General features: G+C 45.4%; 1 protein-coding gene across 1 annotated transcript in view; it reads left to right on the top strand.

Moving 5' to 3' along the window:
• Nucleotides 1-699: 699 nt before the first annotated feature.
• The window catches only part of BFSP2 (beaded filament structural protein 2), a gene marked incomplete at both ends in the record, with an annotated part of 59,471 nt that continues 36,664 nt past the window's right edge, over nt 700-23,506 (top strand). The window contains one exon of the mRNA XM_080813354.1: nt 700-1,188. Within this exon, the coding sequence (XP_080669480.1) occupies nt 700-1,188 (489 nt within the window). The remainder of the gene's footprint in view (nt 1,189-23,506) is intronic.

Genomic DNA, 23,506 nt, shown 5'->3' with positions numbered 1-23,506 from the left:
ATGGCCAAGGTCAAGCAGCTGATAACAGCAGTGTTCGAGGTAAGAAAAATGCCACATGAGGACCTGAAGCTGTTGCCAAGACTAAGGGAGGATAAGAGAGGCAAGAGGCTTCATTTGTTTCTCTTGAGTTCGTGGGACTGCCTCCCACCATAGGTGATTCACATCCATTTCCATCATATATTATCTGTGTAGCCATGCATGCTCATTCACACATTCACATACACAGCACACACAAAGATGTAGAAAGCTCTGAGATCGGCCCTGGAGCACCTGGATTCAGTTCTGGGTCAGCCACCCCCTACACTTGTGATTTGAGATCTCTGAGCCTCGGTTCATTCATCTGTGAAATGGGGCGGCTTTGCCCTCTCTTAAGTAGCGAAGTACACAGACCAGATGGGCCCCCTCCACAGCCTACACTGATCCAGCCTCCCCCACTACCAGTGGAAAAATCTGGGAGGTCAGACACATGACCTTGCAGAGAATGCATGAGTGCTTTTCTACACGAAGTCCTGGCCAGGGACTGTTTCTCTTTCAGCTGTGTGAATGGTGGAAGCTCATGGAAAACAGCAGACAAAGCAGCCCTGGGGGTAGAGGAGCTTCCAGAGAGGCCCACGACCGGGCCACAGGGACACTGGGGCTGAAAACCAAAAGCCACTAGGCTCTACAAACCCACTAGGCAGAGCAGAGACAGAAGGGGAGATGAGCACAAGGCGGGTGGTGGTGGACATGCCCTCCGGGGCCAGCTCCAGCATGCCCCTCCAGAGGCATAGGGCATCCTTCGGGGGAACATGGTCATCATCCTCCCTGGATAGCCCCCCAGCCTCCAGGACCAATGCCATGGGTGGTCTCATCCGAGCACCCAGAGTCTATGTAGGGATGGCGCCCAGTGGGTACGCAAGTGGCCTGGGCACTCGAGTGACACGCCGGGCCCTGGGCATCAGCAGTGTTTTTCTGCAGGGCCTGCGAAGCTCAGGTCTGGCCACAGCACCAGCTCCAGGTCTGGAGAGGAACCTCAGTACCGTTGAAGACCTGGGGGGTTGCCTGGTGGAATACATGGCCAAGGTTCATGCCTTGGAGAGCGTCAGCCAGGAGCTGGAGGCACAACTGCGGATGCACCTGGAGAGCAAGGCCACACGCTCAGAAAGCTGGGGAGCCCTCAGGGCCTCTTGGGCCAGCAGCTGCCATCAGGTGAGTGCCTGGCCATGCCCAAGGGCTTTGCATAGGCCCGGGAGAGGATGCTGACGCTGTACGAGGGGTCATTATCAGAGAGCAAGAATGCTGAGGCAGGGGCAGGAGAGTGAATGGTCTGAGACCAGAGAAACTGACCATAACTCTGATCCTTTATTGCTAAAAAATACTAATGACAATGAAAACAACAACAAGAGCTACTTTTACTGAGGTAGACTAGGGGTCAGGCCCACAATAATCCCTGTACATGCGCTGTCTCCTGTGTTCAAAGCAACACTATGCACTGGCTCATTCACTGATTGCATTTTTTTAGTGGAGAAAACAGGCACAAACGGATTATGTAATTTGCCCAAGATCGTGCAGCCTGTAGGGAAGCTGAGCATTGAGCCTGAATTGTTCCAGTTCCAAAGCTTGCATTTGCCCCATTACCCTGGGCTGGCTCTGTAACATTTGTGCTAAGAGAAGTTTTTTATAGCCATCATCAAATGGAACACCATCGAATGGTTGTGACATCAAAAACAAGGATAAATGGAGGTGTGTTCCTATATCCATCTGCTGCAGTACTGTCCAATAGAAATATGAGCCACATTGGTAGTTGACAAATTTCTATTACCCACAGTAAAAAAGGTAAAAAGAAACAGGTGAAGTTCATATTAGTGTATTTTATTTAACTCAGTATATTTTAAATGTGATTTCAACAGATGATCAATATTTAAAATATTAGTAAGACTGTTTACACTGAAATAGAACTTTCTGCAGTGATTGAAATGTCCTATCTCCATACCATCCTGTCTGGTAACCAATAGCCACATATGACTATTGAGCATGTGAAACATGGCTAGTAAGACTGAGGAATTGAATTTTTATCTTTATTTATTTTATTTCATTTTATTTCATTAGCCACATGGGGCCAGTGCCATCTTATTGGACAGGGCAGGACACAGAGGTTGCATCTTTCTCCCTTGCTTGGTCAGGATGTGCTCTCCAGGGTGATTTCTGCAGAGCGCTGAGCTCATCTGTCATGTCTGGCCTGCAGCTTCCCCCACTGAGACTCCAGCCAGCATCGCACATCTCATCAGGTCCCTGCTGGTGGCTGACTTCTCCTCTCCCTTCCCTCCCCCACCTCCATGTGACAAATGCTGGCCTTGGGATCCCTCTGAGCTACACCAGCCTCCAAATCCACAGGAACTGCCAGCTTAGACCCCTTGGACCCCCTAGGGCCCAGCATGCATTCCCCAAGCAGAGGTCACAAACTTCCATTTGCATATGGCCGGCTGATACAGGGCAGGCACGCTCAGAGTCTCCCCATTCCCCCTCCTGCCTCCCATTTCATCCTGGAATGCTTCATCGTAAGTCAGTGCCCGGCCGTCAGCTCAGGACATGTGATGTACAACACTGTCCTCTTGGCTTTCCTCTGGAGCTGTTGCTCTGCTTCCATCCATCTGGGCTGGGAGGGAGAGCCGTTTTTAGAGCAGCTTGGGACTTAAAGCTGTCAAATCTAAGACAGCCATCCCTCCTGGATTTTCCCAAGCAGTGCTGGTTCCAAATATTTATGTCCCATAAACCAGCAGACCATCCCTAGATATTCTAACATTTCGGCATCTGCAGGACAATTTCTTGCATTCAAATGCCACATAGACTTTTCACGAGAAGCCAGGCATCCCAATTTCTAAATCAAAAAGTATCGGCACAAAACTTAGTTCATATTGAACAGATACTGACATGGTCAGGCTTCAGCTAGCTAGCTCCAGGGGATTGGGCAACTTGCCCAACTTCTCTAACCCTCAGTGTCCTTATCTGTAAAATGAGTATAATGCCACAGCTACTCTAGCAAATCCATAGATATCTGAGTTGCATGGTTCCTGCCTACAGATAGACTAAAGATTCAAAAACTGCACCATGACAACAGCACAGCCCCCTGCTGCCAGAGCCAAGGCTGGACACAGAGACATGCAGGACTTCCATTGATGGTCACAATCCCAGACAAGGGTCATTTTCCTCTTCACTGACCATAAGTGAGATCCTTCATACGAACCCAGAGTTCTCTTTTTCTTCTTTTGTTTAAAAACATGGACCTGAAGATACAGTTAGACCCATAAAATGGAGTTATTTCTGTATCACACAGCCTCACCTTCCAGCCATATTAAGCTCTGTTCCACCAAAAAGAACCAAAGAAAATTCTACATATTTGAGAAATGCACATTAATTTTCCTTTGCTATAGTTAACAAAACTGACCTATACTGTCCACCCCTCCTGACTTTAACATAGAACTTTAAGGTGGCTTTCCTGATGCCTGTTCTCCTTCCTGGTATTCGCCACCCAGTGAGCAGTGTGATCTTTTGGACATGTGGGATCTGATTATATGATGTCCCTGCCCAGCACCTTTCTGGGCTCCTCATCGCTGACAGGACACAACCCATGCCTCCGGGCTCAGTCTACAGGCCACTTCTAAGTAGTGAAGCCACCTCTAAGTCCTAGGCCCACCATTTACCTGGGAGCCCCTGCACATGTCCTCAACCTGCTCCTCTGCAACGCTTCCCCTGTTCCTTCTGTGATCTCATGACTACCTGGACACACATCCATGGTGGTAGTTACCATGCTGTCTTCTGGTCACGTGTCTGTCCAGGCCTTCCCACTCTAGGCCCACTTAGGAAGGACCAGGTCTCCCGAACAGAAGAGTACATAGAGCATAAACTGGAAATTCATCTGGGAGTTGGGTGAACTTATATTTGAATGTTGGATTTGCCACTCACTAGCTGGGTGACTTTAGGTCAGTTCTGTTAACTTTTCTTCTCATTTGCCATGTGGAGATCACTTTATCTACTGAGCAGAACTGTTAAGGGGGTTAACTGAATATAGTGTACCCAGTAAAATGAGTGGTTAACAGCTCAGAAAGACTTTCTTCACTCATGGCATTGCAGATATCTTAAGCCATGTACACGATTGATACTCAAAATGAACAGGATCCTGCTTCAAATCCTGGTTCTGCCACTTACTTGGACCAGCCAGTCCTCTGCTCTATGACTCCCTTTACCCATCTATATAATGGATGGATGAGCACCTCCCAGAGTCATTGTGAACATGAAATGAAATAAGATGCGAAAAGGAACATTAGAGAAAGGCGCCTGGGTGGCTCAGTCGGTTAAGCATCTGCCTTGATTTCAGCTCAAGTCATGATCTCAGGGTCATGAGATCAAGCCCCAAGTTGGACTCCATGCAGGGTGTAGAACCTATTTAAGATTCTCCCACTCCTTCTCCCTTTACCCCCACTCCTGCTGTCATGTGCTCACTCTCTCTCTATGGTGGGAGGGCAGATTAGGAACTGTGAAGTACTGTGCACATGCAGCAGGGTATCCTGAGTCAGAGTTTCAGTCCTCTAGGCACCAGGTCTCTGGCCAAGGGACTTGCCTCTGAAGGCCACAGGCCCCCTTCAGGGCCTTGGCTGGACCCTTTCTTCCTCTCTCCACTCCTAACCCAATCGCCACAAGATGACAGCTTCCTTCTAAGTCCCATCTGCCTCCAAACGGCAGCCCCAACTTCTGGCTACTCAGAAGCAAAGACTTTCCCGCTGGGGAATGGGGTCCCTACTGGCTTCCAGGGTGCTTTGTCATGGAGCCCTGGGCCACCAACCAGTCAGTTCCCACAGAACTGCAAGAGGGACCCACCTCCATCAGGGCCTCTAACCTAGACCTAGAGAAAAGACCACCAGCAATTCATTTATTTCAGAAAGTGCTGCCTTTCCTTCTCACGGGCTTCAGAGACAGCTGTGCCATGCTAAGAGTTTCTGGGCTCCAGAAATCCAAAGCTCTAAGCTGCCCAATACCATGACCCCAGGAACTCCAAGCTCCTCTTCACCTCTATCCACCCACACCAACCTCCAGCAAGGGCCTGGTCATAAACCCAGGGAGGGTCAGGTTTGCTTCTTGGAGTGGGGCATGGATGTGGGCTGGCAACACCACAGTGTACTTGTCAGGCGACTATAGGGGAAGGGCAAACCTTTTGTACACCCTTGATCCAGCTACCTCCAGAGTGGCACTAGGGTTCAATGCACTGGAGATTATCTGTCCTCCATGAGTTGGAGTGGCCAGTCTGTGGGAAAGGGAGATGCCTGGCTTTGCTCCTCCTTTCTCCCCAACTCACCAGGACAAGACACATAAATGCCATCGCAGGCAGGAAGGGTCACCCAGCCATTGGTGGGCAACATAGTGTCCCAAATGGCAAGGCAGTACCCCTGGGAGGCCTAGGAGAGTTTGCATTTGTCCCCTTGAGTATCTTTGTGTCTGAGGATGTGCAAGATTAAATAGCAAAAATTACCATGACAAATCAAGAGAAAAACCATAAAGCTTCATATTTTATCACATTTAGTTAGTTATATTTTACCACCTTTCAAAGCACTTTCCCCCTGCCTTTTGAACAAGGAGCCCCATATTTTCCTTTTGCACTGGGACCCACAAATCATGTAGCCAACCCTGGCCAGGGGTAGTGTATATGAATTTCCTTTTCACTTCCAAACCTCTAACTCCCCACTCCTCAGTTGTGTTAGAAACCCTCAAGACACTTCTGCTAAGCAGTAAAAACAGACAGGAAAATTCCCAGGTGATAGCCATGGAGACCAAGGAGGGCACAGCCCCCACCCATTGCTTGGGCAGAAAATGGTTCTTTCCCTCTCCTGCTTTGCTGAATGCTCCTGACCTTTCTTGCCAAGTGAATGACGCTCACAGTAAACTCCATCGGCAATGTCAGACTCTTTCATCTTCAAATAGACCAAACACAAGCTTGGAATTAGGCAGCCTCCCTGTCTTGGAGCTGCAGATAAAAAGAGAGTGGGGACAGAGAAGGTGCAGTCAGGGATGTGGAGTCTCAAAGCACAACGAGTAAGCCAAGGCCTTGGCCAGAGAGATGCTGCCTGGGAGGAAAGGGGAATGTGGAGGCTTCAGTTCCACTGAAATTATTGGTCTCCATGGGAGAAAACCGCAACTTAGATCTTCAGACAGCAGAGATTGTTAGCTGGAGGAAAGGGGAATCAAAATTATTAAAAGGCAGGAGAATTAGAATTTAAAATGGACCTGATTTGAATATTTTTCCTGCTGTTCACAGTTCCTCTTTCTGTCCCTTGCAGAGAGAGAGCCCAGACTCTGGGGATCAGACTATTTGGGAAAACTGCTGGAAACTCAGGCAATCCAGGTGAGGGCCAGCTCTCTCCCCACAGAACCTGTAGTCCTAGCAAGTGTAAAGGAAGAACGAGAGAAGAAAGAAAGAGAGAGAAAGAAAGAAAGAAAGAAAGAAAGACAGACAGACCAACTGCTCACTCCCCACCCTGAAGCCTCATCCCCCACAGGTCCTGAATAAGAAGAGGGCAACAGGGGACGCCTGGGTGGCTCAGTGGGTTGAGCCTCTGCCTTCGGCTCAGGTCATGATCTCGGGGTCCTGGGATTGAGACCCACGTCGGGCTCTCTGTTTGGTGGGGAGCCTGCTTCCCCCTCTCTCTCTGCCTGCCTCTCTGCCTACTTGTAATCTCTTTCTCTGTCAAGTAAATAAATAAGTAAAAATCTTAAAAAAAAAAAAAAAGAGGGCAACAGGATCATTGTTCATGATTCACAACCTGGTGTGCCCGAAAGGGGGAGAGAGAAAGAACCATGAGCTATTGGAGTATCTGCAACAGCCTGAATACATTTACCCAAGATAAACCACCCCATCTATTTCTTAATACTGTACATGCACTTTGTTTGGTCAGAGCAGGTCAATAAGGTAGTCACTTTGTTAGCCACTAACAGGGACACTAAAGTATTATTAGAAATGTAACTATACAGAGAAAAAAGTGTATTCAGGAGAATTCCTCTCAGGCAGGGTGACATATGAGATTGGAGGAAATCTTTTGATGGAGCAGGGAAAGGGAAGGAGGCATGAGGCTGCTCCTAAGGGTATTGGTGGAGTAATACATGTGGTCACCAAATTCCTTTCTGAGAAGGGTGGTTTCTGATTTCCTGGGTACAGGGAAGAGGGTCTTGCTTTGCTAAGTAGAGTATATCTGTGCAGAAGCCCAGTAGAGTATATCTGCCACAGAAGACAGGGGAGAGAATAAGTGCTGTCACTGGGGCCACACTTCAATCTCCTAAGATCTCTTAAAATGTGAGAGCCATGTTGAAGAGTAGAGGACAGGGGAGTCCTGGTAATGAAAATATAGGGAATGTGCTAATAAGACTGAAGCCAGAGAGTCCATTGGTCATACTCAGGTCCAGCAAGTTCTTTGCTGATTTTTCTATATCATGATTTCTTACCTGGATGGTAAGGAAGTTTGGAGAGTTTCTTGACATGATAAAATAGCTAAGAAAGAAATACTAGAGTGCTTCCCATAGAAATGAAGAACAAAATAAGTATGCCCACTATCTCTACTGTTATGTAACATTGGTCAGAGGTAGTAGTTAATGCCACACAAAAGAAAGTAATTGGAGGTATAAGGATTGGAGAGAAAAAGGGAAAATGTTGGTCTTTCTGGAAAGCCCAAAAGGATCCATGTGAAAACTACAACAGACAATAAGATAATTTAGTAAAGTAGCAGGTTATAAAATAACATTAAAGACATATGCTGAGTGTGAGTATATATACACACACACATATACACACATCTATATAAATATAAATGGCTACCGTCTCCTTTATGATAGCAAAAAATAAAATACCTCTGAGTAAACTTAACAAGAAATGTCCAAAATGTATATGAAACAATAATAAAATTCTCCTGAAAAGACAAATGTAAAGAAATACCATGGCCTTGAATATAAACTCAAGAAAAATATTAGTTGTCCCTAATTTACAAATTTAATGCAATCTTAATTTTTAAAATATCATAGGGGTTTTTTTAAGCTAGGTGGGTTTATTATAAATTATAAATTTATAAATTATAAATTATAAATTTTAATTTGTAAAAACAAAAAGGCAAGAATAGCTGAAAAGAATAACTGAAGGAAGAGAGCAAGGAGGGAAGGGGCAGCTATTTCAGACATTGCAACATACTAGAGAGTCTCACTTGGAAAGCAATTTCTTGTTGACACATAAAAGACGGAAAGACCAAGGGAACAAAATATAAAATTCAAAATAAACCCTGCTCCATATAGAAATTTAGTATTGATAAATGCAGCATTTGAAACCAATGGAGGAGACGATGGACTTTTAATAAATGGTATTCAGACAACTAGATAGTCATAAGGAAAATAAAACTGGATCCATCCTTCACTGTACCCTAAATTAATTCCAAATGTATCCTAGATTAAAGTGTAAAAAAGAAAACCATACAAGTAGAATGTGTGACTGAATTCCTTTATACCCTGGGTGCAAAAGAAGTTTTCCTTGATATAATTCAAAATCTAAAAGCAATGAAGGAAATATCAATAAATTTGATTATCAAAAATTTTTAAATTTTGCATCACAAAATTGCACAATAAGCAAAACTAAAAGATAAATAACAAACTAGACAGACCTATTTGCAACTCTTGAATACAAATGGTTAATTAATGTCCCTACTCTATAAACAACATTTAGAATTTGCAGTCTTAAAATAATAGCTAAAAACATGCTTACTGTTAAGTAGACTGGAGATATAAATGGGGAATTGACATAAAAAATATGTGAAAATGGCTCTTACCTACATCATCATTTTAAAAAAAAAAGATGTTCAACTTCCCTCATCATAAGAGAAATATGAACAAAACAAAACAAAAACCTACCTGAGATACCATTTTCACTTATCAGACTGGCAAAACTCCTGAAGTATATCAATCTGTTTTGTTGGAAAAGTGATCAGGAAACAACCAATTCCATAGTGCCGATGGGGGAAAAAATGTTACAGTGTCTCTGGAGAAGAACTTGGCAATATCTAGATAAACTATATATGCATGTAATTTAATCCAGCAATCCCACTTCTAGGAATCTCTCCTGATGACACACTGGCAAAACACGAACAAGAAGTATGCGCAAGGCTGTTTATTTCAATTATATCTATAATGGCAAAAGACCAGAAACAACCCAAATACCTAGCAATAGGGGACTAGCTGAATAAGCAATGTTACATTCACAAAAGGAAAGAGGGAGGGCTCTATAAGTATTATGGAGGGATGATGTCCCGGATATATTGTTGAACTAGAAAGTGACGTGGAGAGAGTATGTATTTCATTCTATCATTTATCTGAGAAAGAGGAAGATATACGAATATATACATACATATTCACTTGTAACTGGAAAAACCAACCACAAATGATTTTAAATGATCACTTATAGGAGAAGGAGAGAGTAGGATAGAGGGGAAAGGAATAGACACTAGAATTCTTTCAGTTTATCTTATTATGTGGAGATGAATTTGGAACCATGGAATTATTTTACAGAATTATAAAAGTGACTTTTAAACCACAGTAATTTGTACATCTCTAGTGGGATGCAAAAGAGTGCTGGGAAAAAAAATCTTAAGTCATTTTCAGTAATCATATTGTTGGTGGCATTGTTCGTATTATTCTAACACTGGTGTGTGCATGTGTGTGTCCTGTGGGATAAAGCTAAAGAGTAATTATATTCATGTCATTGAGAATCAAGACTTTTAGTATTGGTAAAAGGAGATACATTTGTAAAGCAGATTAAGTTTAGTGATAATTCTCTAATCCTGAATTTGAATTTGAATTATCAGTATAAAATCATGGTGTATGTGATCCTAAAATAAATATATACCCACTTCCTCGCTCCAGCCAGTGAAAAGAACTAGAAACAATTGCCAACCCAGTAGCAATGAGCATTTTTAGCCTCAGATTTTGGTCACTAACTACCGTCTTTCATTACAAGAACTGAGGCTCCTTAGAGAAATGGCTGAATCCAGGTTTAGGAGCAGGAAGCGTAAGAGATGAATCTGAAACATCTCATACCAAAACCAAGGAAACAATAAAGAATTACTAGAGTCATGTCAAAAGACTTAGGAGCCAATTTGAATAAGCTCCCACTAATCAAAGGTGGCTACATATCAATAAGAATATTAACTGCTTAAAAAAAAAGAATGTTAACTGCTATGGATTGAAACACATCAAATATGTTTAAATCAGTGAGTTCAGTGTAATTAAAAAAAATCCCGCTTATTAGTTGCCTTGGAGTCTGCTGGGGAATCAACTCATTATTTTGAAAATGGTAAATAATACGAAGGAATTAGGAATTTTTCCCGCCTTTCCTATAAGAACTGAGGATCCATCATCATTTAAAAAAAAAAAAAAAAGAACTCAGGAGAGGAATTATCCTTTTATAGAAATATCACACCAAGAAAAAAATAATGTGATTATTTTATTTATATTTACAACTAGTATTAATCATTAAAGTAGAATTCAAATATCACCACTTGCAACCACAGTTAAATAATGGATCTAGGCAATAACAATCATCAAATGGCTACTAATATCACAAAAAGAGAGATCAGCAGACATGTACCTCCTGGTGGAGTACACAGCATCACCTATGTCATAGTCTTGCCAGAAAAAAGAAAAAGAAAACTGAATGTGATTGAACCTTGAAATAAAACTACTAATTTACAGAAAATACAGAAGTCAGACGAACATGTGAAATGATGCCAGTGAGATGGAATCCGCAAGACCCAGACTCTGAGGAAACTATAAAACTAAACTCAATTGTTTCAACAAGCGAACATTGCAAGGGACAATTAGGGATATGAGGAGGAGGCCTATAAATTAAAAGAGATTAAACTGACAAATCAACCCACTGAAATGGAAATTATTTGAACCACTATTCAAGCAACTGTAAAAAATAGACAACTGAGGAAAGATAAACTGGGTATTTGAAGAATTGTTATTAATGTTTAGATGTTATTTTTAGATTTTTGTAAGTTATTTTTTATTTTTTTAAAGATTTGTATTTTTCTCACTGAAAGATTTATTTATTTATTTATTTATTTGAGAAGGAGACACAGAGAGAGAGAGAGTGCGCACACAAGCAGGGGGAGGGGCAGATGGAGAAGCAGACTCCCCGCTGAGCAGGAGAGTCTAAGCTGAAAATCAAGACTAAGCTGAAATCAAGACTCTGACACCTAACAAACTGAGCCACCCAGGTGCCCCAAAAGTTATTTTTTAAAGCATCTTTATAATTTAACAAGGCATACTGAAATATCTGAAGAAGAAATAATAATACCTGGGATTTGTTCAAAATAATCCAAGGCAGAGTGGAAATGTGAGGGGATATAGGTGAAACAAAACAGGCCAAGCATTGGTAATCAGTGGAGCTGGGTGATGGGTATATGGATGAAATAGTGTATGTAAATTGCTATATGCATAATCAATGCCCAATTAAGTTCGTGGAATTGAATAAATGAGAAGCTACTGACATTAAGTGAGTAGTAACACAAATAACTGTGCTTACATATATGTATTTGTGAGTTGTTCACCTCACCCATGCTACAGGAGTTTAGAGAAGAGGCAGGGTATTGGTTGGGCCTCAGTGAGGGTACCCCAGGAGATTGAGTCTAAATGTGAGACCCAAAGAACCTGCCAGCAGATGGCCCTTCAGACCAGGGACCAGCATGGACAAAGTTTGGGAGTCAGGATCCAGTCTGACCATCTGCAGTGCATTCTATGAATGGGGCAGAATTCACAATCGTCAAAGAGAAATTTTGCACTGAACACTTGTTAAAATCAGCAAGACATATCTTATTCAGACTACTGCAGTGGGGGAGAGACACTTCAGTATGGACTGAGCTCAACTCCAGTGAAACAAGAGACAGAAGAAAAGCTTTTTAAATGCTGGGTGTGCTGAAAGAAAAGTACTGAAGGAGGTTAAGGGAGGGGGTGGTGTATGTGATTAGGCCATCTGTGTTTGCTAATTGTTGCTTATCCAGAGGAGAAACACACTTCACATAGCTTTATGACAGGAGCAAATTAGAGGAAGACGCCCACTAAAGTCAGCATCCGACCCTCCCACAGGAGCTGGGAGATAGGGAGTCATCTCGCTAGAAGTGTGCATTTCACAGAGATTGTTGCCAGGTCCTTGAGGAAAAAGATTCTGGGTTGTAGGAGACTTACATCTCCAAGGAGCAGATAAAGGATTTACAATTCCAAGTTTCCTAAAATAACTCTCAAGGAAAAGGGAGGTCAGGGGCCTCCTGTCAGGTGTTGGCTGGAATAGAACAGTAAATTCTTTCGGCAGCATTGGCCTTCCTCAAGGAGCATATTATGGAGGCTAGGTTCATGCTAGGGAACTGATCTGGGGCCAACAGAAGCCATGCCAGAGTATGTGGGACTAGATGGCATCATTTATGGCATCATTTATGCCCAGAGTTTTCATTCTCACCACTAAGCACCAAGCACCACCACCCCTCCCAGTCTCTCTCTATCCCCCTCACCTCTCTATTCCAAGACCCACTGTGGAAAGGCCATGCCACGGTACACAAAAGGCGGCCAAAAAATATTTGGGCAGCCAAGGCTGAATACGGAACCAGGCTCAAGGTTTTCCATAGGAACCCTGAAGTTACAGACAGGGAGCTCCCTTAAAATCCCACACCACACTGAAATACAAGCAACAACCTCAACGTCCAACACAGCTAAATAACACAGCAGAATCCTCCGCAGCTATAAAAGAAAGAAAGAAAGAAAGAAAGAAAGAAAGAAAGAAAGAAAGAAAGAAAGAAAAGAAAAGAAAAGAATCTTGTTACATACTGAGGTAGGACTAACACCAGTATGTATATTTTTGAGGAAAAAGGCACACAGCAAACCCCCATGTATGCTCTGCTACTATTTGGATCTCTGTTATGTGAAGGATCAAACTGTCTGGAAACATCTACACGGTGTGGTAGCGAGGTATGCTTCTGATGAGGACTGGAGACAAGAGTAGGAGCAGGTGTACTTTGGGCTATGTATACTTTTTGCAGTGTTGGGATGTTTTCCCTACATTTTAAAAAATGCAATAATAAATCAAACTCCTGCCAGGGACCTGGGGTGGGAGTGGGGGTGTTCCAACCAGGTCCAGGGCAGGTGAAGCCCTCACAGCCTCACAGAAGCTACTGGCATGTCCCCGGGGGAGAGGAGAAGACTTATCTCCACACTCTTCTCTCAAAGCAAAAATCCAGCAAATGGAATAAGCATGTATAAGAGTAATAGGAAAGACCACGTAGTGGGCTACACTCTCCAGAAGAACTAAATTAAAATTTAATCCAGGCAGCTGGCACAAATGCCGAGGACAAGCATAGTGGCTCTTCACAGGGAATTGTCGAAAGAATGGGTGAACCAAGCAGAATGTTACACAGGGTCCCCAGGGTTTCTCCAGAGGGTTTGTGCAGATCCATTGAAGATGAGGACTCGATTTCGGGAAATAAAACCTAGTTTATCATCGTCTGGCTGGGGAAATGCACATAAAGACTCATTTATCTGGTTGTAAATGAGCTAATAGAGCTGACGGCCACAAATGCATTATTCAGCAGAAATGAGAAGTTAACTTCAGCTGTTATCAGTAGGTAATGAAAAGCCGAGCCCAGGGACTAGAAAACTCCATCACAAAACCAACTCACCACCAGAAAACAACTTATCATTTTTATTTATATTTTTCAAGAGCTAATGAATAACTATCTAAATAAACACCACAGTATGGACAGAGAAATGAAGTTAGAAAGGCTTTTTCAGGACACTCGGGGTAAAGTTGTACAAGAGAACCAGGCCTGAATTCTGAGTGCCCACACCTGCCTGCCCCGCCAGCACCCGGCCCCGCCCTGCACGCCACCCCTCCTCCATGTACCCCTTCACAGCCCCTCCTCCTGGCTCTGCTTCCCAGAGCCCTTCCAAGCATCATCCCCAGCCTGCAGTTGGGCCACACCTTCTTCCTCTTCCTTCCCACTATGCAGGTAAGAGTCCCTTCCTCAGGCCCACTCCCAGCCAACTCTGAGGAGGAAGCTGATCTCATACCTGGGTGTATTATTAGTTACTTGCCAAGGAAACCTGGACCTAACTCTTAACTTAGAACCTCGGTGTATCTGCATAATGGTGAAAACTCTCTCCAGCAGTGTTGAGAGGAGTAAATGAGCTACCAGTGTCTCCTAACAAAACCGTGTACTGTGACAAGACTCATGAACATGACATGGTCCATACTCTCACTATGGAGTGCAGGCCTTGGGCATGAAGCTCATTTTGTGTGACACAAGGGTTAGCCAGAACTTTCACTCACCATGTCCTTGATTCTCTCCACAACGTCTGTGTCACCCAGGACGATGGGACTGTGTCCGCTGAAAATGTCTGCAAGGACTGTCAGAACTGCGCAGCACAGGCAGGCCAGCTCCAACAACAACGGGAGTTAGTTCCTCAGGGTCTGGAGGCCGGCAGTCTGAGATGGAAGAGGCAGCAGGGTTGTGGGCTTTTTCTGAGGCCTCTCTTCTTGGTTTGTCGATAGCCAGCTTCTCCCTGGGTCTTCACAGGGTCGTCCCTCTGTACATCTGGGCCCAAATTTCCTCTTCTCAGAACCGGTAGAGCTGGATTAGTGCCTCCCCCACCCAGAGCATCATTTGAATGTATTCACCTCTTGAATGTATTCACCTCTCTGTACAACTGTCTTTTGAGGTCCTGGGAGTTGGGACTCCAACATATGAATCTGAGGGGGACACAATTCAGCCCATAATCCCCATGTTATAGACAAAGAAACTGAGGTCTACAGAGATTAAGTTCCCCGTTGACTTAGTGTCCCCTCCAGGAACCACTCAATGTTACTGCCACCCCCAAAATATTATGAAAAGCCTCCTATTGTACTCATTTATAAGACCAGGGTCAGTCCTGCCTCACACCCCAGGCCCTTTGAATGCCCACTGTTCAATAAGACAGAGTCATAGTCAACAAGGGCTATTCTCTGTGAGGAGTTTAAACACCAAGATGTGCCCCTTTTTCTCCTCTTCTCTCTCTTTTAATTTGGAAAAAACTGTCAGAAGCCATGACTGATCCTTAGCCAAGCACACTGGAACTGGAACTAACTGCTGCAGCTAGGATGCGTGAGGCTGGGCGGCTTCCAGCTTGTCAGGCAGCTTGGGATGAGGACTTGAAAGTTTAATAGCTTTGCTGCCAGGAAATGGCACAGCACCCACCCACCCCACCGAGCCCCGGGAATTTCTACTTTTCTTTTTCAGTGATTTCAATGCTCAGAAAAAAACGTGCTGAGCAGTCGGCCCTTGAAGCAGAATGTCTATATCTGAGCAGAGTTCAGGAACTCCCCAAGATGCACCACTCCAGCATGGGTGGGAGGAGGCCTCCTCTCCAAATTCATGCCAGCATCAGTCAGTGCTTTCCACAGATTTCTGGGCTGCGTCCCTGTCCCCTGCAGGGCAGTCCTCTCCCCTACCCAGTTCCAAGTACTACTTGGAGAGCTGAGGGTTCAGCAAGATTCACACCCAGTGGGAGGGGCCCCCAGTGCCAATCCCCAGGGTTCCTGTCTCATCCTGGGGGATGAGACACGCACCTGCTAAAGCCAGACAGACCACTGAGAACATACCTCTTGGTAGACAAAGTCAAGTTTATTAGCTTGCTGCAGGAGGGGAGAACCTGGGACTTCTCAGGAAGAGGGAGTTGGAAGGTCTGGGTGATTTGGGGGAAAGGCTCAGAACAAGGATTTGCTCTGCTTCTGAGGCTGCCAGAAACTGGGGCAGGATGATGAGTGGGTATCTTTCAGATTTTATGCAGGAGATGGGAGGGATGAAGTAGGCGCAGAATGGGCAGTACAAAGCAGCAGTAAACCTCATCACCCGTACTGGCCGAAAGCGGGATGTTGAGTTTCATGGCTGTAGAGCATCCTGTCCTCTCTCTTCCCCTGTGATTACAGCCGGACTTGTCTCTATCTCTTTTCACCACCAACACAGAGTGACCCTGTCTGGTTATCACTGGTACTATATGTGTGTTCAGAGCAGGTGAGAGTACCAGGGCCTCGCTGTTAGCTGCCAGGGCCATGGTTTTACCTCCTCCACCCAAACTGGGCTTCCTGAGCCCCCGCATCCTCACCTTGAGGGGGGGCTGATGGAGACAGAACAGGAGTGCCAGAGCTCTCTGCCCCATACAGCTACAAATAGGGCCTCTCAAGGCCAGGGGCTGAGGTGTGGTTTTCTGACTGTAATATGACTTAGGGCCCACTTTGTGCCTCTGGGACCCATAGTCCCCCCTGCCTCACCCTTCTCTCCCCCAGGAGTCTATCTCCACAGTCATGTGCACAAGCAGTGAATGAGGTAGAACAGAGTGATGGGTAAGTGCAGGGCCATGACCCAGACAGAGCTGAGCCCAGGCCCAGCTTTGCCCTTACCAGAAGTCAGACCTTGGCCCAGGTACTAACCCCCGAAGTGAGTTTCCTTATCTCTAAGTTGTGAGAGAATGATCCCTATCTCACACGATATTGTAAGGACTCTGGAAGATAGTAGAGGTAAGTAGAATGCAAGCTTCAGGAAGGCAGGAATGAGCATCTCTCACTCCCCAGTCTTTCTCTGGCACCCAGGACAGTGCCTGGCACACAACAGATACACAGGAAATATTGGCTACATCAACAAATGGCTGGACCCGGCAAAGTAATCAATTAATAAAAGGTAGCTGTATTAGTTTGCTGGGGCTACCAGAACAAAGCACCACAAACCGGGTGGATGAAATAGCAGAAATGTATTCTCTTCTGTTCTGGAAGCTGGAAGTTGGAAATGTAGGAATCAGCAGTGTTTGTTCCTGCTGTGAGGGAGGTTCTGTTGTGAACATCTCTCCTACCTTCCAGTGGTGGCCGGCGTCCTTGGCATTCCCTCGCTTGTAGATGCATCACTCCTATCTCTGCCTTCACTTTCCCTTTGGGTCTGTGTCCAGATTTCCCTCTTATATGTCACACTGGCCTGGGGCCCATCCTCATGGGCTCCTCTTGACTTGATGACATCTGCAAAGATCTTACTTCCAAATAAAGTCACATTCACAGGCACAGGGGATTAGGACTTCAACCTGTCTTTGGAGTGATACCCAATTCAACCCATACGAGTAACTATTGGGGTCCTTTTCATGTTATAGTCCCTATTTCCAACATTTTATCCTATTTCCTCAAATGTCATTTTAAACAGTTCCAGAATGACCAATATTACCGTGCCTACTTCATGTCACCCTCACTTCCTTGGCACTTGGCATCAAATCCCAAACCTTATTGAACCACATGGAGCTTGAGATTCAGAAAAGAAAGCCATAGTACAGAGAGACTGAGAGAGTACTATCCACACAGTAGAAATAGAGTAAACGTCACTAAGTTGCTGTGTGATCTTGGACAAGTTACCGCACCTCTCTGAACCTCAGGTTCCTCAACTGTTAAATGAAGAGATTGGGTCAAACTGTCATCTCCCTGCAGACACAAGGAACAGGCCAGATTCCCTTCCCACTCTGGTGAGCACGTGGTCACGTTACTCCTCCTTCAAGGACAGGAAGACACCAAGTACATCCGCCCCCTGTGTCTGTCTTCACTTCTGACTGCTAGCTAGCTCAGTGCCCTGCAGCAACCCCTTTTGCTCTGAGGCTCCTCCTCTGTAAAATGAGAGGGTGGAATTCTCGAGTCTCCCAAGCCTTCAGCCATACACCTGTCTGTCACGGCTCATCATTAGCTCTGAGCAGTGCAAAGCCTAAAGAGAAACAGCAGCCCACCGTGGAGCCCAGTTCCCTCAGCCTTTGTGGTTCAGCTGATGGGTTGGCTGGGGCCAAGTACAGGCAGTACATGCCGGCCACCTACTTCATTTCCGAGGGTCAGGTAGTGTCCTATGCAGCACCGCTGGTGAACCAACAGTTTTATTAGCCTCCCCTCCCCCCCCCCAGGGCTCTCCAACTGGTGGGGGAGCTCCTGGAGATGGGAGAGTCCCACATTGCTGCCTCTGACTGAATTCTCTTGGCAAATAGCATCACCTTCTAGCTGCCCTGAGCGCTAGCTTGCGTATCTAGTAACCCATGTTGCAAAATGTCATTTGTGTTAAGTTTTGGATGCCTATCATCATCCCTTTGCTGCCACCCTGATCTGAAAGACCAGCCATGCAGTTCATGCTGCCCTGCAGTCTCTCTGTTTATGGCAGAATTTCCATGATGGCTCCCAATTTCCTGAGGATTATAAATCAACCATAAAATTTCACTTTGCCCTGAGACTTTGCATATATTAGCCAGCAAATTTGTTCTTACTCTGCCCTGCTTCCTTTTATGATAGAGAAACCCACCCCCGCCTTTTCTCTGTTAGTTGCATTTTCTGCAGCTTTGGGTTTCAGGTCAGCACCTGCGTTTGGAGTCAGGGGTCCTGAGTCCCCCCACCCAAGTCTCAGCTCACCAAATGCTTCTTCCAGGTCCCTAATCTCTCCCACCTGCTGCTTCCTTATCTTCAAAAAGAGGGAGATAATTATACCTGCCACCATGGCCCCGACCCTTTTGAAATTTAAGGAGAATAACGTGAGTGGATAAAGGCTTTGTCAGTGTCGGATAAGGCTGCAGATCCTCAGTCCGTGGGTGTACTTAGTGTCACATGTAAGTGCAGAATCTTTAGTGATGTTGGCATGCATTGGCCCAGCCTCCCTCCTCCCCAGCAGTCCTGACAGTGTAATATTTGTCACGGTAGCTGCTATGAGGCTGGCACAGAACTCAGTTTTATTATGTTCATTCATCAGGCATTGAAAGTGGGTCTGCTGTGTGCCGGGAACTATGAGAATTCAAATAGAACATGTCAAAATTCTCAGACTCCAGGACCCGAAGGTCTAAGGGGGATGATGAGTCATTAAATCCACACGTTGTTGGGTGCCCGCTATGTGCCAAGCACAGTGCCAGGCATCTGATGGACGTCAACTGTACATTGAACAGGAAGGACTCAGGAGGCAGTTATAAAAGCAAAGCTTTGGTTTGGGAGCACCTGGGTGGCTCAGTCAGTTAAGTATCTGACTCTTGGTTTCAGCTCAGATCATGATCTCAGGGTCCTGAGATGGAGCCCTAAGTCGGGTATCCTGCTCAGTAGAGAGTCTGCTTGTCTCCCTTTCTGCCCCCTCCTCCCTCTCTCTCTCTCTCAAATAAATTTTAAAAATCTTTAAAAATAAAATAAAATAAAAACAAGAAATGGCTTTGGTTCAAGAGGAACCTCTTCCAAGGTCCCTTTTGATCCTTTCATCAGGAGGTAAATACTGTCTCCTACCCCTGGTTGATAACATGGATGGTCTCATGACTTTTCTGATCACTTGTCGGTAACTAAAAATTCCATGCTCATTTTAGTCCCAAAGCATAGTCTGAAGCCAGTAAATAGACGGTCTAGTCAGTATATTATTCAACATGTCAACCCTCACCCTCATCCCCTCTCCCCTCAGGTTACGCCCAGCGCCCAGATCTTTCTTTTCCCACTGTTCTTTCAACCTGACCAAAGTGCAAGCAGGGGGAAAGGAGAGGGAAAGATGACTGGAGAGTTCTTCCTTGAGACATGCTGTTGTGAGGTGGCTTTGCAGCTTCTGGGTCTGGCTAAAATGTAAACCAGAATTTTTCCCTTGTGGACCCTTTTCTGGGTTCTTGTAAGACTTCCCTACTGGACCCACTGCAAGGAGAAGCACCCCCGCTTCAGGTGCTGTCCCACCTCCAGCCAACCCTCATCCTTGCTGGCTGCCTGCCCTCTTGAGCTGGACCCCTCTCAAATGAGCTCAGGCTGCCATGCCCGTCACAGGCTCCACCTCTATGCCTGGGATGGGTGCCCCTTCGGGGTCGGTCGAGGAGGGCAGGGACCTCCCAGTGCAGTTACCATTGTGTTGTGACACATATATTTCTCCTAATCATCTTGCAATCCTGGACAACAACTTTCCTTATCCCCAGTCTACAGACAGGGAGACTTGCAGAGCATCACAATCCCCAAGGAACAAAGACAGGGTCTGAAGCCCTGCCTCTCCAATCACAGCCCGTGGTCTCCCCGTGAGTCCTTGCTACTGTATTCTCAAGGGCAAAGGACCTGCCCCAAAGCATGAGGTCAGCCTCCACACCTCTCTGGGCCTCAGATCTTCATCTTCCACGATCTCCAAGAGCACTTTTCATTCCAAGACTGTGAGATGAAATTGCTGAGTTGAGATTTCCTGGAAGCAGATGGCAGAGAAATCTGCATAGGACTCACTCACCCAGCCTATGGCTTAGCTCTTTATATCTTGCTCCAATACCCTATGTCTCCTAAGAACGTGCACCTTAAACAAGTATGGGGAAGAGAGAAACACCGTTTAAATAGTGCTAGCATTCTGCTCCCCCCATGTTAATCTTCAGTGGAGATGAACACAGCTGACATTTTTTTTTTAAGATTTTATTTATTTATTTGACAGAGAGAGACACAGCGAGAGAGGGAACCAAGCAGGGGAGTGGGAGGAGAAGCAGGCTTCCCGCAGAGCAGGGAGCCCGATGTGGGACTCGATCCCAAGACCCTGGGATCATGACCTGAGCCGGAGGCAGACTCTTAATGACTGAGCCACCCAGGCGCCCCAACACAGCTGACATTTACTGAGTACCTACTATGTGCCAGAATTTGTTCTGAGGTTCTTGCACATCTTAATTCACTCAAACTCACAACAACCCTATGAGGCCACTGCTTCTATGACTCCTTTTTTGAAGATGAGGAAACTGAGGGAGAGAGCAGTTAAATAACTCTTTCCAAGGTCACACAACTAGGCAGTGATAGAGACAAGACTTTCAACTTGGGCAGTCTAGTTCCAGAGCCTGTGTGCCCTGCTCTACCTGAGACAGACCAGTTTGAGGCAGCCCTACCCCAGAGGTCTTCTGGGATGCAGGGCAGGAGAGAGAGAAGCCCACTTGTCCCAACAGATTACCAAGAAGCAGAACCCAAGTGCAGTTTGTGGGAAGGGAAAAGCGGGGTGCCTAGGGGGCATACAAACATGTTTTTAAAAACCTCCAGCAGCCACCCCTGAAATAGGAAAGGAGAGCTCCTAATTTAGGTTAAGCCTCAACAAGTCCCTAGTGAGAAGGCAAATTCCTCTAACTCTGGCCAGCGCCCAGGAAACAAATCTTGTCCAAAGGAAATCAGAAATAACCATTTCTGAACGGCCCCCTTGGGGTAAATACAAAGTGCCGCTGGGAAAGCTCCAGCAACTGTGACCGTGACCCCACGGCGAACCCACACCTGCGCAGACACTTGCACACTGTTCTTAGTTCCTACGTTCTCACACCTCCTGTCCCGCCCTGCCTACCCCGGATCTTAGTCCACAGCCAGTCCCACTCCATCGCCATCCCTGCAGCCCAAAGAGGCCTTTTCTGCTTCATCTACCCATCTCTGACTTGCCTTCTCCAGCCAGTCTTTCTCTCTGCACGTTAGGCACCTACCGCATTACATTTGCTGCGCTAGGTTTATTCTCCTGGTTGTTTTATGTTACCTCATTTTTTTCTTGATGAGGAACTATTTCAAACATATAAAAACGGGTTTTCAACATCCAGAATTGTCAATCTTAATGTTATTTGCTATAGACCTTTTATATTTAAATATGAAATCAAAGATTTCAATGGAAACCTCATTTGTGCTCTGTCCTGATTCCGTTCCTGTCCCCAGAGGCGATGACTGCTTTAACTTCAGCGTTTATCATTCCCGCCAATGTTGTTCCAGTTTTACTATATATGTATATAAACCCTTTGTGGGATTGTTTTGCATGATTTGAAACTTTATATTAAGTTGTATCATACTGTGTATTAGGGCTCTCCAGAGAAACAGAACCCATAGGATGTTTATATAGAGAGAAAGATTTATTTTAAGGAATTGGCTCACAGGATAATGGAGGCTGGATGTTCCAGATTAAGGGCAGCCATTTGGAAACCCAGGAAAGAACCAATGTCCCCGTTCAAGTCCAAAGACCATCTGATGACAGATTTCCTTCCCCCGCGTGGGGTATTGGGCAGTCTTTGTTCTATTAAGGCTTTCAACTGGTTGAATGAGGCCACCCCACATTACAGCGTGCAATTCACTCTACCCAGAGTCCACTGATTTACTTTTTTCTTAAGATTTTATTTATTTATTTGTCAGAGAGAGAGAGAGAGAGAGAACACAAGCAGGCAGAGTGGCAGGCAGAGGCGGAGAGAGAAGCAGGCTCCCGCTGAGCAAGGAGCCCGATGTGGGACTCAATCCCAGGACCCTGGGATCAAGCTGGGCTGAAGGCAGCAGCTTAACCGACTGAGCCACCCAGGCATCCCCGAGTCCACTGATTTAAATATTAATCTCATCCAAAAACACTCTCACAGAAACATCTAGAATAATGTTTGACCATATCTGACCACTATAGCCGACTGATACATAAAATTCACTACCACATAGTATTTCCCTCTGCAACTTGCTTTCTTCACTTCTCATTTTGTTTTTGAGATTTATCATGGTGACCAAGATAACATTCCATTGTATATACACCATAGGTTATGAATTTTTTTCCATAGGTTATAATTTTTTTTGTTAATGGTTGTGGGTTGCTTCCACTTGTCTCTGTCACAAACAGGAGAGGGCATAAACCTCATGCACATATGGGAAAGTTTCCCCAGGTCAGAGTTGGGCATCCTACTGTAAGCAGACCAAATTCAACCAGGTACCACCTGCTCTTACTGATTAAGTTTGACTGGAATGTAGTCACATCCATTCACATGCTAATTGTCTGCAACTGTTTTTATCCTACAAGGGCAGTGTTGTTTAGTTGCAACAAAAACTGCGGGCCCACAAAGACTACAATATCTCCTCTCTGGCCCTTCATAGAAAAAGTGTCTGACCCTGCTCTTGGCAAGTACTTAGGAACAGATTGGGCTGGGTCTGTCAGAGGCTCTTACGTGGCATTGCCAAATTGCTCCCCAAAGTGGCTACCTGAATTTGTCCTCCTGGAAGAGTGAGTGAGACCTCCCTTCCTCCACACCCTCTTTTCCCAAAGGTTTGCTGGTCTGCTGCTTGTGAATCAGTGTCTCATCATTATTTCATATGTTTGGCTCTTTAGACATATATAGCTTATTCACTTAAACAAACACCGATTAAGGGATTACTGTGTGCCTAGTACTACCAAACTAAAGCGGCCCCATTTCACAAAAGAAGAAATGGAGCCCCCTAATGTCAAACACATGCTTCAAGCATGGTGGTAAGGCTATATGGCTGCACGGGGGATTGTGTAAAAGTGCCCTGAAGAGGGCAGCACTGCGAGAACGAATCAGGCAGCTGACAGTATTCTGCAGGCCTGAGGGTGCTCAGTTGAGACATAAAACAATTTGGCTGTCTGCCCATAGCTTCTGCGAGGCAGGGGCACCTGTGTCATAATTCCTAGCAGAAAGGATCTATATTTCACACAGGCATCGGTAA

This window comes from Martes martes (genome assembly GCF_963455335.1).
Source record: "Martes martes genome assembly, chromosome: 1".
Lineage (NCBI taxonomy): Eukaryota > Metazoa > Chordata > Mammalia > Carnivora > Mustelidae > Martes > Martes martes.
Note: the sequence above shows the minus strand (reverse complement) of the source record. Positions and strands in the feature narration are given on the sequence as shown.